General features: G+C 45.8%; 1 protein-coding gene across 3 annotated transcripts in view; it reads right to left on the bottom strand.

Annotated features, from left to right (window-relative positions):
* AMOT (angiomotin) overlaps positions 1–18,790 on the bottom strand; it is a 61,437-nt gene that overhangs the window by 21,339 nt on the left and 21,308 nt on the right. For all 3 annotated transcript variants that reach the window (XM_077185866.1, XM_054641540.2, XM_077185865.1), the window contains 5 exons: positions 14,796–14,961; positions 12,480–13,398; positions 4,976–5,426; positions 3,430–3,574; positions 2,010–2,102 (listed from right to left, as the gene is read on the bottom strand). In XM_077185866.1, coding sequence (XP_077041981.1) covers positions 2,010–2,102; positions 3,430–3,574; positions 4,976–5,426; positions 12,480–13,351 — 1,561 coding nt within the window. In that variant the 5' untranslated portion in view covers positions 13,352–13,398; positions 14,796–14,961. The remainder of the gene's footprint in view (positions 1–2,009; positions 2,103–3,429; positions 3,575–4,975; positions 5,427–12,479; positions 13,399–14,795; positions 14,962–18,790) is intronic.

Here is an 18,790-nt window from a genome sequence, read left to right as displayed (position 1 = left end):
ATCAGCAGTAAGAACTCCTCAGTCCTCCTCTACTGCCTGTAAAAATGACCCTCTGGGCCAGAAGTGAGGCACATACATCTGTTCTGTCCCTTCCCAGAGCAGACCTGCCACCCCAAACACAGCAGCTCATCCTTTTCTGCTGCTCTCCAGGAAGAGCTGGAGCAGCAATGCTGAGTGTTGCAGGAACAGGGCACTGCCTTCATAAAAACATAGATAGGATAAAAATAATTGGAGACTGGAGAAATTATCACAAAGGGTGTAAGGCAAAGCCACAACACAGAGCTGATGTCCTCTGTGTATGTTGCCATTCCCAGCTCAAGCCAACCAGCTCCAAAGATAACATTAACCCACTTGCTGCATACACAACCACAGAATACTCCCTGGAGTGATCTACACCCAGCACTGATGACACCAGAGAAACTGCATTCCAGAAACCAATATCCCACGACAAAGGAATGAGGACAAGGAGTGGAAGGCTTGAAAAACAGGAACGAGGTGCTGGGTGTTAGGACAGACTGCATATGGAGCACACAGGCCCATTTGTGCAAGCATGTGCATAACTATATTTACAGGACCACAATTACTCCTTTTCTTCTGCCAGCAAAGAGCCAGGAGCAAAGCTTTAGCAACACAGAGTAGCTAAAGATTCCCTTCTGCCAGGGAATCAACACAGCCCACACACTGGTTGCAAAACAAACCTGTCCACCAACAGCACCCAGAGCTCTGCAGAGCAAAGCCTGAGCCAGCCCAGGGCCAGCCCAGGACATAAGGACAAATGTCATCATCACATGATGGGGTGTTTTTTTGCCCATCTTTTCCCAGCATTTCTCCTCCACCCAGGAATGAGTTGCTGCCAGTGTGAGCACATTGCACTGTACTGCAGAGACTGAGCTGCATTGAGACAGGGTGGCACTGTGCCAGCAGGTATCAGTCAGTGCTACCAGGCTGTTTGTTAATCTGGAAATGCTTGCAGAGAGGCTTTTGGAGGTTTTGTTGCACACTTTTCTCCAAATGAGAACTGCTTCACTTGACAAGTGCCTGCAGCACCCCTAGAAATGCTGGGACTGATTAAATGCAGGACTATGGCTTCCAGGCTCATCCAAAAGGAGAGGCCACACAGCTTTGACCTCCCCAGTTTCTGGGTGCACCTGTGAACCTCAATGTCCACCAGCAGAAGGAGAGACTAAACTCCCAGACTTCCCAGTACCACCAGGAGTTTGGAATTCACTCCCTGACAGCCATTTGCTTGCAAGGCAAACCACAAGGAATAAGCAAAAGATGACACAAGAGAGGGACACCAGAATCTGTCAGGGTAGCTGCAGTGTCTATTACACCACAGAAAAACTCTGTTTTGCAATTTTATTGCACTACCTTTTTATATAACAATTGGAGAAAAGTGAGCATTGTCAGAAGGGTGGAGCACACTGTGGGATGAGAGAAAAGTTGGCCCAACGCCGTCAGCCTCAAGACATTTCAGAACAAAGGAAAAGCAGCATTTCACACCCGTCATTTTGGTTTGCCTTGTGATAAATCCACTGCTGTGGACAGAATTCCTGACCCTCACCCAGCCCAGCAGACTGCAGGAGTGTTCATCCCCATTATTTTTGCTCAACAGGATAGGGCAGTGGCAAATTAAAGAGGAAGGAGATAGGAGACTCCTCTCCTGCTGGCCTTAACTCATGCCAGGACTCCTGTTGGCTTGGGAAGGTTTCATTTCAAAGCTTTCAAGGAATAAAATAGATGGATAAAATATGTAAATTATGGGGTAAACACTAATTTTATGGTATAACTGAAAATTACCTATGCTCCAATATCTCTAATAAATCCCATCAGATAGATGGACTTTAGATACTGACAGAAAAGGAATTCTTGGATCCCTCCTCCTTTCTCCACTGCCAGCTTTGGGCTGCCACTGCCCTGATTTCTGTGCTGATCATTAACCTGCTGCACTGGCCTCCCTCCCAGGTGACTGCAGCTTTCCACTGACCCACAAAGGCTGTGAAACTCACTTTGTGCAAAGAGCTGGGAGATGGTTTTCCGATTGTCTTCAGAGCCCTCAAACTCCTTCTCTGCCAGCTGCTTGTTGGCTGTCTCCATGCGTTCTGCAAAAAAATTCAATACAAGCAAAAGAAATAATTAACAACTTTCAAGCATTAAATTACATCTGCTCAGGGCATTCCTGATGCTGGGGGAATGGATCTGCTAATTCTACAGCCTATCAGAAGTTGGCACTCACTTTTGAAATGTTTTTAATTATGTCCTTAAGGAAATACACTCGATGAAACAAAAAAGGTTAAAGTTCCAAAGAAATTATTTTAAACATCTATAACACAGAAGTTTATTTTTTCAATTTATACCTTTAATTTTTCACACAAATAAATCCCACCATGCAATTAAAAGATCTCTTATAACTCTCCACTAAATCTTAACAGGAGATTAAATTACTGTTGTCCAATTACCTGACTTGAGGGAATAGTGTAAAACCCTAAAAACAGCTTAACAGCTCTGCTGCTCCAAGCTGCTAAAAACTTGTATCAGTCTGTGAAAATTAGAATGAAATGTTTATGCTGTGTTTTATTATGAATAAGATTATTTAAAGCAGGCTTTTGTGGACAGTACTGGGAAATGTATGGGTTTACTCCCTGGATGCAAAACAATTTCTGTGAGTCTTAGTAAAAGACATGAGGCAGTGAGAGCATGCAAGACAATCAGAAGCCTTTCTCAAAAAAATTAAACTTACAGTTTAAACAACTGTTTGTGCACCTTCAAAAATCTCAAATTGCAGATGATTTCCACCTTCCAAACTAATGCTTAAACTTTTCCCCCCAGTAAGGTCAAATACCACTCAACACCACTCTGCTGCCAGCCGTGGGGCTGCCTCAGCCTCTTAGCAAGAACCAGACACCAATAACAGTTCACTCTGGAAGAGGAAGGGAGATCCAAAAAACCAGATGCCTACACTGATAAGGAATGACAAGACCTTCAGGAAGAACAGACACTCTGCAGTTTGTATGTCAGTGCAAAAAGGGTCACTGGACAGGAAATAAAGTGAACGTGCCTGGTGTGGGATTAGGCAGTCAGCAAAACCTCTTTCCATTTGTGTAAACTGAACAAATTGTACAAATTGTCTCTAGGATATAAGACATGAGAGAATTCCAGGCTTGCATCTGGTTTATGGTATTTGGCTTATCACATGTTTCTTGTCAATGAGAAACAGGCTGGAAATGAAAGACTGCAGCCCTCTCCTAAACCTGTCTTTTCCATTCCTCCAGCAAGTGCTTAAAATCTCTGACTACTGAATGCACCTGAGTATCCTGTCATATTCCAGTCATGTCAGACACTGAATTCTGCAGCAAAACTCTGTCCTGCCAAGTAAGCATAACAATAAAAACCCCCAGCATTGAAGAACAGAAGTTTTACTTCAATTACCTCTTAGATCCCTGTTGAAATCATGAAGCCTACGAATTTCTCCTTCCAGTTTGTTTCTCATGGCTTTTTCCAGGGCATCCCGCTTAGAGGATGATTTCTCTAGGTTTTTGTAGGCCTCTGAAACTTGCTGAATTTCTGTTTCCAGCTGCAGTGGAAGAGAAAACAAGCACTTACTATTTTCCACTAACAAATTTCATTGTCTCAGACAGGAGATTACTTTGTCTCAAGTGTTCTTTATTGAGGGAAACCTACACTTACACACTAAGTAAAAGGAAGTCTCAGGTCTGTGATGAATCCCTCTATAGAAAGAATACCAGTGGCTGAATAATTCTGCAATAAAATATGCTCTATCCTTCCTTTAGGATATGCTTTATCCTTCAGTGTAAAGCTTCTCTGATCATCCAGAGCAGGAGATTCTCTCCTAACTCTCCTTGCTGGGCATGATTTGCTATGGAAGTGTGGATCCACACCATAGCAAACCCCATCAGCACTGTCTACAGCAAGTGATCAACAGGGAGGTGGAGGGAAGTGCATTTGTATCCTTCTGTCATTATCAGGAAGCTGTCAAACAATTCTCTCAAGTATTTCCTGGCCAGAAACATTCCAAAAAAATACAACCAAACGAACACATGTCCCTGATAAGAGGTAACATGGGGAATAATGAGTGTGGAAAGCCACACTGGTCACCTGAACTCAAGGACAAGCAGCCACACATTCTTCTGGCCCCCAAACACAGCTCAGTGCAAAGAGCACAGCAAGGCCCACAAAGTCCTAAATTGCTAAGCAGCATCAGTTTTTCCACAGCTGCAAGGCAAAAGCAAAGCTGACCTGCTGCCCAGCTTTAAACCACTGGTCATCAAGAAGTAATTTCTGTGAGGCAGCATGAAAATACCTCCACACACGCACGTTAATGATGGGTCTCACTGGGGTATTTCCTTTTAAATGTCTTAGCATCATTTATTCTGCTTGTTCCAGAAAGCCAAAGGTGGCAAATAGCTGGGTCCAAATCAAGACATTAAGTTTTCATGGAAATTGTGTGGTGTTGAGAGAGGGACAAAAGGAGTGTTAGTCCCAGTCCTGCAGTCCAAATGTCTTTAGTGTAGCCATAGCAGCACTACTTGCCCTGCACACTGTGGTGCCAACCAGTTTTGTAGCCATGTCCCCTGTGCCTCCTTGAGTGGCTGTGGTCTCCTGCCACCCCAGGCAGGCCCTTCCTGCAGCTCTGAAGTCTTTTTGGGAGAATGAAACCTGCTGCTATCCTGGACAAGCCTTAACTTAGCCAAGCAGTCAGCCCCTTCAGCAGCAGAGGAGGAGGATGTGCTTCTGAGCATGGTCAATGAACTGTTAGCAGAAAACTGAAGGCTTTGATTCCATCTTCTGCCAATACTTCAAAGGCACAGGATACAGACTAATCAATCTGCATACCAAAGACTCTCAAGTACCTCATCAATCCCTTCAGCAAAGGAATCCAACACTTGCAGGTTAAATGATTCAATCAGGGACTAGACCAGAGACAGGAGAATGCCTGAATTGCACAACCACCCACCTTCTGCAGCCGGGCCACCTTCTCATAGCACCCATCCAGCTCCTGCCGCAGGGACCGGTTCTCCTCGGACAGGATTTCCACCATTTGCTGGGCCCTGGACACGATGGCAAAAGGATCCACTTGCACCTGCTGGTAGGGGGAAGGGATCTGCTGGGCTCTCATGGAGTAGGAGTCTCCTTGCTGCTGCTGCTGGGGGCCCAGGAAGGGCTGGCATAGTCGGTACAGATCCCCCTGCTGCACTGGGTTGGACAGGAAAGGCTGCTGGGGCCGGGGCAGAACGCCAGGATCTGCCTGGCTGGGAGTCAGAGGTTGCTGGTGCTGGGATGGGGACAGCCTAGAGGGTGGTGGAGACTGGAGCAAAGTCAAAGATCCCAGGGATGTCAAGGAAGAAGTTGGGCTGTGGTGGTGAGGTGGTCTCTGTTGTAACTGCAGCTGCACATCTGGGTTCTGCCTGGAAAACAGAGAGCACAGGCTCCATCACAGTCATGCAGAGCAAGGTGCACAAACCAGGGACAAGGTGTGTAGCTCCCATGCACAGGTCTTCCCATACAAAAGGCTCAAGTGAGGCTTTCTTCCATTTTAGAAGTCTGTTTTTAAAAAGCATTTCAAAATCAAATCTTTAGCAGAAAATTTATTCTAAGGGCACGAAGGTGTTTCCTAGAAACTAATTTTTTACAGAAGTACTAAGAGAAAGTGCATCAACAATTACTGGCCAAAACTATTTTTGTAACTTTTCTCCACACTTTGTGGATAAAACTGCTCAACTAAGGACTGCTAGGAACAGGCTCTTTTGTTCTGGCCTTAAATTTGCCATCTGTCATCAAGAAAACAATTTTCTTCTGCAAGCCAGGATAGAGAGTTGAAAGCATTGGCTAAGCTTGATGCTAGTATTCCAGCATCACTGATCTGAGCTTTCTGAAATATCAATCAATAAACTGCAGCTTGGCTAAATGAGATAAATAAAGGATCTGAAAACCAGTCTAAGAATCAGAAGCAGCACTTCATTCCAACCTGCCCTGTCCTTTGCAGTAGGTGTGCTTACTGCTCCTAACAATAACCTCTGCAGGCTATCAGAGACACATCTAACAATCTATAACCTGCCTGAGTCCACCACAGAACTAAATCCAAGCTACACCCTCTCACATTTCCCAGGCTCTGGAGATCCCCAGCTCAACTCCTGCTGCATCAGCCAAGTAAGAAGACTGTGTGGATTTATCATGCTTGGATGACCTCAGGAGGCAGGATTTGCTTTCTCCTCCAGAAACATTCAACCTTTAACTTCTCTGGATGTTCTTGATTCTAACAGTTGAAATCCCTCCCTCTCCATGCTACAGCCAGTCTCTTCTTGAGCATGGAGCTCAGGCCAGGGCAGACCCAGCCTGGCAGCTCAGCGTGTCCTGCTGCTCTGACAAAACTCCCACCCTTTGGGATGCCCTTCAGCCCTGCAGCTGGAAGAGCACACATTGCTGTTCCACCTGGCCAGAGCTGCTACAGAGTACCCCCCTGGCTGCCTGTGCTCCCAGGAGGGACTCCTGCCCTGCAGAGGATGGACAAGGCAGCTCACAGCATGCCCACAGCACCAGGAACTGACAGCAGTGAGCAGGAAGCTGAGCTGGGAGCTCAAGGGTTACACACAACAATTCTGAGCCCCAGTGCAAACACTCAGCACCAGCCTTCCTGCTCTCCAAGAAAGAAGGAATCACTCCTTGCACCCACCACTCACATCTGGGCTTTACTCACATCTGGCAGGGGAGTTCAGCAGCTTTCAGCCCAGCACAGGGTTCACTATTTCAGCATCATGCCCTCTCATTGCCCTGCTTCCCTGCAGAGAAACCTCCAAGTTCCCGTTCAAATTCCTTAATGGGGAAACAAATCTAGCCTTTGTTAACTAAGAAAAAACAAAGAATCGCTGCTCTAGCTACTGTTTCTCTCCTTCTACATTCAGGTGACTGTGGTCCCTGCCAGCAGCATCATTTCAGGAGCTGTATTTCCCCAGAAATGATCATTTGCAGCATGAGGATTTCAGGGGTCATGCAGAAGAGTGATGTGCAATTAATTTCCTCAGGAATGTTCCGTTTAGTAGCAGCAATTTGGTTCTTCTCCTCCCAGGGGGGCAGCTCTACTTATTGTTGCACTGATTTCATTAACTTCATTTGCCAGTTCTCATAATGAAGAATGAGGCAAAACCATCACAGGCCATGCTCAAGGTCACCTGGTTTGTCTCAGGTGGTTTCCTGCTGCTTTCTCAGCTCACCCAGTTGTGTGCAGAGTTAAAACTTTGCATCCTCACAAACCACTCATCTCCCTGAGTTTACTCCTTACCGATCACCACAGCTCTGCTTTGATGTTGTAATCAATTAGGGAATAACCTTGCTGTGACATTTCATCTGTGATGACCTACAGTGTTAGATCAAAAAGAAATACGTCGCCAGTCTGCCTCATGAGTGCAAAAAAACCAATTTTCAACCTACAAAACACTCTTTTCCAGTCTGAAAACAACCTGGAGCAGTTACTCAGGGAGACTGGTGTCAGTGAGTTAATCTTAAAAGCCTCATGAGGACGATTTAGATGCCAGTGTTAACATTTTGAGCTATTTGACTAAAAACATCTTGTTATTCTGTCAACAGAGACCCAGTGGCAGAACCTTGCCATCCTAAGCACCAATGAGATGAACAAAATAATGGCCAAAGAAACACAAAAGCAGCACTTTCATTCTGAAGGGCCAGTGGAACTGACATGCCTTGTAATGATCCTTTTTTTTTAAACCTATTGTAAAGAACAACTCTAGGAAATCATGGCTGAGCATTTCTAAACAGGATACATTTCCAAGAATTCCAGCATTTTGGCACTCACATCCAAAGCCTCTCATAGTCTTGAAATTATACCAATCTTGTGGGCTCAAGCTAGAACACGACAGCTTGGAGCCTCAAGTTCTGTGGCATTACCAACAGCATTAGGGCTTCCAAAATGTCACAAATGCATTCATATTCCCAGCAGAACGAGACAGCACAGCTGGGTTAATACATCCTAAAAATTATATTTAAAAAATATCATATTTTTTTAAATTGCATTAAAAAATCCTAGTAACCTCACAGTGACACCAGACTTTTAAAGATCTTGCATGCAAACTTTTACATGCACATTCAAAGAACTTTTTGGCATTCCCACTACTTACAATTTTGTCTTATAAAATACTTACATACATTTTGTGGGTAAAAAATACCTGGCTCTGGGATTTCTTTATATTAACAAGAGAAATGAAGAATTTATTTCTCTGGTAAAGCAATTTTGGGTTGAGAGAGTCAGAAAGGCAAACGAACACAATTTGGATTTTTCAAGATTTTTATGCTACACTGCAAAATGTAAAGGTAAAAATGACTATTTGTGTCACTTAACAGTATTGCTGATAAAATGGTAGCAGAAAATTCCCTTCATGAGAGGATGAGTCCTCAGGTAACCCCGCAATAGCAACCACAATTTTATCTGAACCAACCACTTCAGAAAAAATGTAGACTCTCAAAATACATATACAACAAAATTACACAATCTCCTTCCATTTGCCTCAGCGTCACAGAGACATGAAAAAACCAAATGCAGGAGGAAAACAAAATTCAGAGCAATTATCCCCACAAGTGTTTGGGTTTGAAAGCATCACTTTAAGGGCCACTTCTCTGTGCACCACGCAGGAATTTCTGCTCTCTGGCATGGAACTCCACACAGGCCAAGTACAAACGTGGATTTATGGCTCTGCAAGCAGCAGGGTGAGCTGAGCTTTTGGGGCAGGAAGGCAGAGCCAGGGAGCGAGGGCAGCTCTGCAGCCATGGGATGCTCAGGCTGCCAGGACAGAGGGACACACACAAGGTCTGGGGCACAGCAGCACACTGGGGAAGGCCAAGAATGAAGGGACCAGGAAAGATCTCTGGCTCGTTAAGGTTTTTTTCTAATGCCTTCCCAGCTTCTCCTGCCTGTTTCATGTTCAAGAAGCTCCAGTTCCCCTCCTGCACCGAGCAGGAAATGCTGCCCGCGGGAGGGAGCAGGCTCCACTCCATTACACAGCCGAAATCAAACCCAGGAATTTTTGTTCTGCTGCCCAGTCACACCTGATTAGCCCCCACTTTGATGCTGCTCAGGGGAACGCAGTGCACACGGTGATTTGCTAATTATGGGACAAATTCTGCAGACCTCCCTCTCAAAAACTTTCTGTGAAGTCGATGGGATTAATCACCACAGCAGGAGCTCAGTCACTTGGGCTCCAGACAGAGGATGGCGCTTGGATCAGAGAGACAAGGAGCTTCCTCTGCACCCAAAAATGCATCAGACAGGAGCCTCCTCTGCACCCAAAAATGCATCAGACAGGAGCCTCCTCTGCACCCAAACCTACATCAGGCAGGGGCTTCCTCTGCACCTAGAAATGCATCAGACAGGGGCTTCCTCTGCACCCAAAAATGCATCAGACAGGAGCTTCCTCTGCACCCAAAAATGCATCAGACAGGGGCTTCCTTTGCACCCAAACCTACATCAGACATGAGCTTCCTCTGCACCTAGAAATGCATCAGACAGGGGCTTCCTCTGCACCCAAAAATGCATCAGACAGGGGCTTCCTCTGCACCCAAAAATGCATCAGACAGGAGCTTCCTCTGCACCCAAAAATGCATCAGACAGGGGCTTCCTTTGCACCCAAACCTACATCAGACATGAGCTTCCTCTGCACCTAGAAATGCATGAGGCAGGGGCTTCCTCTGCACCCAAAAATGCATCAGAGGCTTCCTCTGCACCCAAACCTACATCAGACAGGGGTTTCCTCTGCACCCAAACCTACATCAGACAGGGGTTTCCTCTGCACCCAAACCTACATCAGACAGGGGCTTCCTCTGCACCCAAAAATGCATCAGACAGGAGCTTCCTCTGCACCTAGAAATGCATCAGACAGGGGCTTCCTCTGCACCCAAAAATGCATCAGACAGGGGCTTCCTCTGCACCTAGAAATGCATCAGACAGGAGTTTCCTCTGCACCCAAAAATGCATCAGACAGGAGCTTCCTCTGCACCCAAAGCTGCTCCAGCCCTCCCTGTGCTGCCACAGGAGCAGCCCCAGAACACGGAGCCCAAGGCACCCATGCTCTGCTCCTAGACTGGAGAGTTGTTTTCACAACCAATGCTCAAGTGTAGCTGAAGTATTAGGGAGAGAACCCAATGGAGCTTCATACGTGGCCAGCCCTCTTCTAAACTTTCTGTAGAATTTCCAAATAACAGCAGAGATGCCTCCGGCATGCCCGGTATTTACATTAAACCAACATCATTACCAACATACACTGTTCCCAAACTTACACCGCCCAGGAGCAGGTGAGGCAAACTGTTTGCAGACTGGTTTAAACTTACCACACAGCCCATTCCTTTCCCAGACTGGGGAGGGTGAAGCATGAGAATGCTGTGAATTCCCCAATGTTTATCTTGCTCAACGAGTTTTATTTAACCGCATCATTAGGTCACCCTCAAATTCCCCCGAACAATGAGGGGAAAAACCCGCAGAAAAGGGTGTGGCTTCGGGAGCACAGAGAAGGGGCTTTGTTTCCTTGACGCACAATTCAAAAAATGCACACATTTACCAACCCAAATGAATCCCGATAAAGGCTGAGCCGCGGTGCAGGAAAACTGGAGACTGCAAGGACACTCCTGGAGAGAGGCAAAAGCTCTCCCCGGAGCTGTTTGCCTTTAAAATCCCCACACCATCACCCAGCTGCACCTTTAGCAACACAGAAGGTTTCTTGTCTAAATGACAGTTTCTCTTACAGCATGTGGGAGAGGGAGGGGAATAGAGGACTCGCTGCCTTCCTTTGCTACGCTGCTCTGTAATTTATGGATTAGTCTTGCAATTGTTCTACTGCTCCAGCATTTGCCTGCAAAGGAAACCTCTCCTCTGTGCAGCTATTTAGGTTAAAAAGTAACCTCATTAGATTCCCAGTGCTTTGAAGACAAATTTCAGTTGCTTCCCCTACTGGAAACCTTGCCAGCTGAACCTTTCTCCTCCCCCTCCTTCCCCCCACCATGTTCTTTCAAAGCAGCCAGGATCCATCCAATACAGACAAAAATCACCCTGTCTAGAGGAGCTGACTGTTGGCGTGTTTTCAAATACCTCTCCCTTGAACAGCAAGCAGGCTACATCTCACTGCATATAATATAAGGAGTATTTCTGATGCAGCAGAACCACTGAGGAGCTCTTTCCCTGCCCCGTGTGCACAGAGGTTTGAGGCCTTTGAATTTGCAAAAACATTTGCAACAAGCTTCTACAATCATTACCCCCCCTAAACCCTTTACTTCCCCTTTTCCTGGCCTCTTTATTATTTATTTAGCCAGATCAAAGGGCCTTTTCATCAGGCTTGTATGCTGCTGAAGTCATTTCAGATCACAAACAATGGTGGACAAACTCTGAAAATAGCTCCTCATAGGGCTAGGGAGGTTCTGAGCAGATTCAAACTCCCTAAAGCTCAGACTCTGCTCCCAAATACTGACTGGTTTCTTCATGCTCCCCTCAAAATGTGCAAACACAAATTCACAGAGACCTCTCCATTTACATCCTCTCATTGCTCCTCTGAATTTCCCTTTTAGCTTCAAAATGAGGCCAAAATCATTACAGCAGATCCCACCTGGTGTCAGGCAGGGATGAGATGGTATGGGAATAGGTAAAGTGAAGCTGGGGTTTTAGCCCACCTTAATAAAACTTCATCTTCCCACATGGACATCAGTGTTTGGCTCAAGCCAAATCCGGCTCCTTATGTAGAGGGAACCAGAACAGGCTGAGATTTCAAATGATGCAAGAAAAATGAGCAAAAGCTGAATAAGCAAGCCTGGGGTGAGGCACAAAGCATATTCCATTTTCGTCTCCTACACTTCAGTCCACTGAAAATAAAATTCTGAAAACTCTACAGGACTCTCAGAGGTGATTTTTGCTACCTGCACCATTATTGCCTTCATTCATTTTCTCCTTTCCTATGTGATGCACTTTTAAGAAAAATCTTTTGTCTGGCGGATGTAATTAAAGAACAACTTAAGTCTTGCAGTAAGTATCTGCAAGTTTCTACAATGAATCACACCATAACTTTGGCTTTTGTAGCAAAGCTTTTGTGAGGCTCTGGAGCCTCAGCATTGAACTTCCCCATACCATAAAATCAAGCTGGCTTGTTTTGGATCTTTTTTTTTTTTTTTTTTGTAAAAAAGCATCAGGCCTCTAGTCAGCTACTGAAGCAGGTAACAGTCCTTCCAAACAGTCTGCAGCTGAACACAACACATCATCTCACATAATGAAAATGGGGTCTTTGTGCCTCAGGAGTTTTATACTGTCATTCCCTACGTGGCTGTTTTAGTTTTACATTGTCATTCATGGACTGAGTTTTATATTGTCATTCCCTACGTGGCTGTTTTAGTTTTACATTGTCATTCATGGACTGAGTTTTACATTGTCATTCCCTACATGGCTGTCACAGGGCTTGTTTCAAGGTCTCTCTTACCTGACTGAGCCATACTCAGGGGGATGCTGATACCTCATCATAGGCCCATCAGATCTTCCCTGCTGGCTCATGCGATGGTCACTATAGAAATGCCCCGAGTCCTGAGGCTTGCAGTTCATAGACGGGGTGGACACGTTTTTGTAAGGGTACTCTGGGGGAGGCCCCCGCTGCTCCATTCCCTTGATGCTGGGCTGGGAAGGGGGCTGCACCGAGTTCTTGTAGAACTCATTGGAGCCAGAATTTTTGTAAGGGTCGCTGGACTGCTGGGGAGAGAGCGGGGACAGCGGGGACAGCGGCGCGCTGGTGACGGGCGCGTGGGCCTTGACCCCGCTGGTGGCCAGGGACAGCTGCATCAGCCGCTCGCTCAGGGAGCGCACGTGGCCCTGCTTGAGGTCCTTCAGTCCCTCGTCCTGGTGCACCTTCCCCGGGCTCACCCGCTGCACCGTGGGCCTCCCCTCAGTCCTCATCTTCTGGTTGGTGACGCCCGTGACGTAGAAGGCGGCCCCGACGCTGGCGTGCGGCTGGCCCCGGAAATACTGCGACTGCACCTTGGCCTCCTCGTAGGTCGGGAGGTCCTCGCTGTTCTGGAGGCGTGGTGAGAGCTGCTTCTCCATGATGCTGTTGTCCACCTGTATCTCCTGGCCCTGGGGCTCCTGGCGGGCAGCATGAGTGACCAGCTGGTGCTCCTGGGAGCTCAGCCCTTCGTTCTGAGAGGCCGGGCTGCCGGTGCTGCTGAAAGGGGGGGCATTGCCTGTGGCTTGCTGGTGTAAGGCCAGAAGGTTGCGGTTGTCATTGGGGTTCCCGTATCGGAGCTGCTCCTGCAGCAGGCGCTGTAAAACTGTCGTAGCTGCTTGCTCTTCTGAATTCCTCATCTCAAACTGTGGTGCCTTTTGGGTGGAATGTAAAAGCTGCCCTTGACCTAAGGAAAGGAGACACGGTTATTAGCGCCTGAGTGGATCGAGGGAGAGATATTCAGGAGCAACGGCTTGAAATACAGAAAAAAAGCAGGTTAGATTACCAAAGGTTCCCATAACAATGGGGGTCATCAAGGACCGTGGAGACCTAAGAAGGACGTGCATGCCCGGGGGGCAAAGCCTCAGAAAGGTGATGAAAGGTGACTTGAAAGTTTATAGGCAAATCAATCCGCTGCAAGCTGTAGGGATGCGTGCCAAATACCTCAGACAGCATCTCGGGCAAAAAGGAGACGTGGAATTCACAGGATGATGGTAAAAATGCCTGAAACCTGTTTGCTTTATACTTGGAGTTACCAACAGTGAAATACACTTCCCATATTTGTAGGCAGACAAGGATTGAAGTGTGAAATCAGCAACTCGTCGGTTGCAAGGGAAAGAAAAAAAACAAAAAAGAGACCCATTGAGATAGCATATGGTTCAAAAGAAATAAAGAAATCTCTCGGCTTGCATAAAGCAATTCATTAATACCTAGTTAGCCAGCAGGTTTTTAGAGTTATGAAATGCCCAGAGTGAGATCAGCACCTCTTCTCCCTGCTGCAGAAAACCCCAGGCACGGTGCAAGTGAGGACTCGGGAACTTCCTGCTGTACAAAGGCAACCAAATGCTCACACATCTAAATATCCTCAGCGGAATGCATGCAAATGCAAGGGGAGGAAAAAGAGATGCCTGATCTAAGGAACAGAAAAAGACCTCTGAGTGGCAGGAAAAAACACTGTGTCCCAATGAGAGAAACACAAAGAGCCAATGTCAGGCACATCCTAAGTACAGATTAAGCCAGTGACCAACAGCAATTGCATTTTGCTCAGTCTCCCAGTGGAGTCAGGAGTGTGTCATGGAAACTCAGGCCCACTGGCCTTGCCTGAGTTGAAATATCAAAAATTAATGATACCTTTGAGACATGTAACTGAAAGCAGAGCTCCTTTTGAGCTAGAACAGCTCAGAGTAGAGTTCAGCCTCACTCGCTGGCCAAGCTGCAGCTCTGCCCTGACAGCAGAACACGTGTTGGTGTTCTAGCATTTTCTTTTGTCTCCTTTTTTCTGTATTACATTGTCCCTTAGCAGAAGGTAACTTGTTCCCAACAGTTTGTTCTGTGGCAGAACCAGGAGGCCTGAAGGGTCTGCTTTGTGCTGCATGTCCACAACCTCCCCGTTTGCTCCCTCAGACCAGCCAACCCCTGCAACACAAGGACTCCCACTGAGCACACAAAAGCCTCCTGCAAATCTTAATGAAGAGAAAGTTAAAATCCACCTCATTCCAGGCTGCCCACCACGGCAGGAATTCAGGCCCTGTGAGCCGACCTGGAATGTGACTCCTTTGAAATGCTGTTTGAAGTGGCACATACCTTTGTCCTTCACTTGCAGTTCCCTGGGAAGGAGAAGCAGTTCTGCCACATGGGGGGACACACTCAGCCTTCCTCCTGCAAACCCAAGATCTCCACTCAGAGATGGCTTCAGGCTCCTCTTCAGCAGGCCAGATCACTTGATACTCTCCTCACTCCCAAAATAATTCTGAGGGAAGCATTGAAAACATCATTTTAATCAGTAGATGAGACCCTCGAAATAATAAACCTTGGCCCATATTTCAGATTTTCCTTTTGTAGCTTCTTGTTTTCTCCCAGAGCCCAACAATTTTGATCCCTTTAGGATGAATGAACCCCCGTGTCCCAAGCAATCTACTCCAGCTGCTGCTTTAATCATGACCATTTCTGCTCCAAGATTAAATGTTGCCAAGTAATGCTTTGTCCCATCTGTGCCTCCAAGTGAAACAGTGATTAAAACCCGCTAATTCTTTAACTCCATTGTTTTATTTTTTGCTCAGAATGAAAGCTGCAGCACAGATGAGGATGCCCTGTGCTTATGGCTCCTTTGCCAGTGGTGCTGAGTATTTCAAACTGTGTCAGCAGAAATCCTCTGCTGGATGGTGACACTGTGAAATGCTTGATAAACTTCAACACACCGTGCCTCAGAAATGACTGTGAGAATGATCAGTTTGTGAATATTAGCTTTATTTTACAGACTGGGAAAGTCAGGGGAAGAAAAGGACACTGACAAGAGTTTATGCCAGAAATACATTGCAGAGCACAGCTCTAATTCCCAAAACACTCTTTAATTACGTTACTTTTTTCCTTCAGAATATGAAGCAGTAAAGAAACTTTAACCATTGAGAGGAGAAGCAGGAGAATACAGAACAATGTGTATTTAGGCACGTTACAAGAAGCAGTCGCTGAAGGTGTCCCAAAGAAAAAGCAATGCAAAAGATGTGGAATGTATTTGTGCACTCAGTGTGTTCATACTTTAAGGAAAGGCAATGAAAACAGAACTAGTGAAACTAAAAATATTCATTGATACGTATAATTTAACTTAATTTCCTGGAATGTTGCAAAAAATAAAGTGAACAGATGTAGTGAAGGAATGCAGACGTGGATACTTCTGTCTCTGACTTATTACAGCACAAATCCACACCCAACAAAAACTATCTCAGATCTGCAAGTTAAATACTTGAGGTGTCAACAGCAATTTCAAGGCACATGAACAATATCTAAGGAGAGAACAAGGCAGTGTTGTGTGGTGTGGTACTTCAAGATGGTGGTTGAAAAAAGCAGCTAATGTCAAATTCTTAACTGGTGACTTAGCTCGAGAGGGATATATTGAAAACAGCTGCCAGCAAATATGCAGTAAAGAACCTTTAAAGCAGGCATTAAAGATAGCAGATAACTAGAGCAATTTCTAGCCTCTTTTCCCAGTGTTGCACAACAGAAGTTAAGGATTCCTCATCCCCCTCACACCAGAATCATCACTGACTCTTCTTTTTGTAATTTTTTCTTAAACCAAGCTGCCCTGAGCAACCCTTTTTATTAGAGTATAAAAAGGCTTTTATTATGCAATATGATGCTGCCTTTCCACCCAAAGATTTCTTTTGTCTCAACTGGAAAAATCTAAGGAGGTGGTGGGGGGGAATTGTTTATTTTTTTAATACAAAGATACAATCCAGCTTGAGATTCTGCCTCTCTGCCTTAAAGATTTTTTTTCAACAGACAAATCCAATCTGTGCATGTTTAACTCCTTCAAATGCTCCAGGAGCCATTTCACACGCAGAGCTTCACTCCTCAGCACTACCAGCTCATTCTGCTGAGCTGATGGAGGGAGGGCACAGTTCACACTGAAAACATTTGCTAGAACTGAACACTACTAATTTTAGTGTGGGTGTAAACTAGAAATCAACCTGGAAACCCAAAGCAAAAGGTGGGCTGAGATTCAATATGAAGATATTCTGGCCAACAAATCTGCTTTCTTTAAATACCAACTGGTAGCCTATTTTTTCCAGTTTTATCCCATTATTTTTAATTAACAAAGAAAATCTTGTGCAACTAACTTGGGTGGCAGCATTCCTGGGATCTGCTTTCTGAGCAGGCTGAAAACTCCTGGCAGAACCAGTGAGTTAACTTTTCTATTAACAAAACACAAAAATGAACAGTACAATTGGTGCTGAAGCCCATGTGTTATTTATTTGGACACCAAACTCTATTTTCTTGTCAGGCTCTTCCAGCAATTTCGGTTTTCACTGTGCCAAAGATGGAAATTAGTGAGATGCACTGGAAAAGTTGTTATGATAGAGCTGGAAGGAAATTGGGAAGGTTCTGTAGATACTTTAAACAGACATATTTGGGGGTTTAGCCTACAACTATTATGATTGATAGGGCTGAAATCAGACTGCCAACAACTCTGCCAAACTGTATGGATTGGATGGTGCACTCTCCATAGCCACAAAGCCTAGAAACACCTTTTCCAGTGGAAAATCCAGGTTTAGATCAAATCTCATCCAAGCAACCACAATGAGATTTCCCAGGCTGAATCAATTTTGCAATTTGCTCCCAAGCATTGCAGCTCTGTCATCTTACACCTCATTCTAAACTCTGGTCTGAAATTACTGCTGGTAATTTGAGGGAAAAGCTCTGGAGGAAACATCAGAACCTAGAACTGGTAGAACTAAGACAGGAATTGCAAATAATGCTTCACCATGCTGAGATCAAGAATGGGCACAAAATGGGGGTAGTGTAGGTACTATTTAAGAAAGAAAAGCCTCATGTTTGCAGGGCATTGTGTAAAAACCCAGTAGCTGAGGCTTCTGACTTAAACATCATGTAATTATGCACAGGAACCTTGCCAGTCCCTCGTGAGGAAGGAAGATTAATGAAGAATTTAAAATGATAATACTGCCAGGCTGTAGGGAACCAAAGCAGCACATTTCTGTACAGCATGCAAATATTTTCCAGCATTATAAAAATAAACAAGCTTAGACAAGTGAGCGACTCACCACTGTTTGATGAGTGGCTCTAATGCTATAGCTCAATTAACCTGCATGGAGCAATAATAACCTCACAAGCAAAGAGAAGCATCTTTCTTTAGCTTGTGAAACCAAGAGGAATGCAAGAGTCCCTGTGAGGACAGCCTGTGCATACTTGCCCAGAATTACTGCTTAGTTAAGGAGCTAATTAGCTTACACATCAGGTGGGATGGGAACAGGTTCACCACCTCATCAGGGCTGCACTACAGTTAAACACTTTCAGTTTTACTCCTAAGTTTTGTGTCACTCACACCTGAAACAATCCAGTGTCAGACTTCAAACTCCAGCAGCAAATTCTGCAAAGCAATTTTGTGGTTTCTTAAAGGATGTGCTCGTGATACTGCCCATCCTGGCTGGCAGCAGGGGATGGGATGCTACCAGGAAGATGAAGTTTTTGGCTGGCTTGTAGGTGCTGGGCTCTCTTCAGACAGACCTGCACTCTGTAATAGAGGAGGGGACAGCAAACAGTGTGGAAAGGAGCAGCTGTGAGGTCCCTGGGCAATACTCCCATGCTGAGTCACCCCTGGGTAATGGAAACACTCTGCTGCTCCATGGCCCAGCAAACCCCAGCAGGCTGATCCCTGATCCTGCAGGATTCACTCAACCTGTGTCCTTGGAACCATGGCTGTTCTGCACCAGGGCTCACTCTGCACTGGCTGGGAGCATCAGGGACTCAGAGGCAAGGTCCCAAAATATTTAATGAACAGTGGATGTTATCACTGCTTTCTTTCAGTCCTACCCAACAAGGGGGAGGAGGAGAAGGGAGAGAATACACACCAAGCTAGTCCTGGAGAATAAAGATTCCCAACGTCTGGCGCCAACACCCAGACCTGCAAGGCAGCACCCAACAAGTCCCAGCGTTGTGAGATCACTTTAGCACCTGCTCCTAAGCAGGAGGAGTTCCAGACTCCAACCATAAACACCTCCCCAGCTCCCATTGAACCCTCCTGGCCCTGCCTGCCTCCATCTGCTGCCCCTGGCTCAGGTGATCCC

The sequence above is a fragment of the Agelaius phoeniceus genome, chromosome 14 (assembly GCF_051311805.1).
Source record: "Agelaius phoeniceus isolate bAgePho1 chromosome 14, bAgePho1.hap1, whole genome shotgun sequence".
NCBI lineage: Eukaryota > Metazoa > Chordata > Aves > Passeriformes > Icteridae > Agelaius > Agelaius phoeniceus.
The sequence above is the reverse complement of the archived record's forward strand: the minus strand, read 5'-3'. Positions and strand labels throughout refer to the sequence as shown.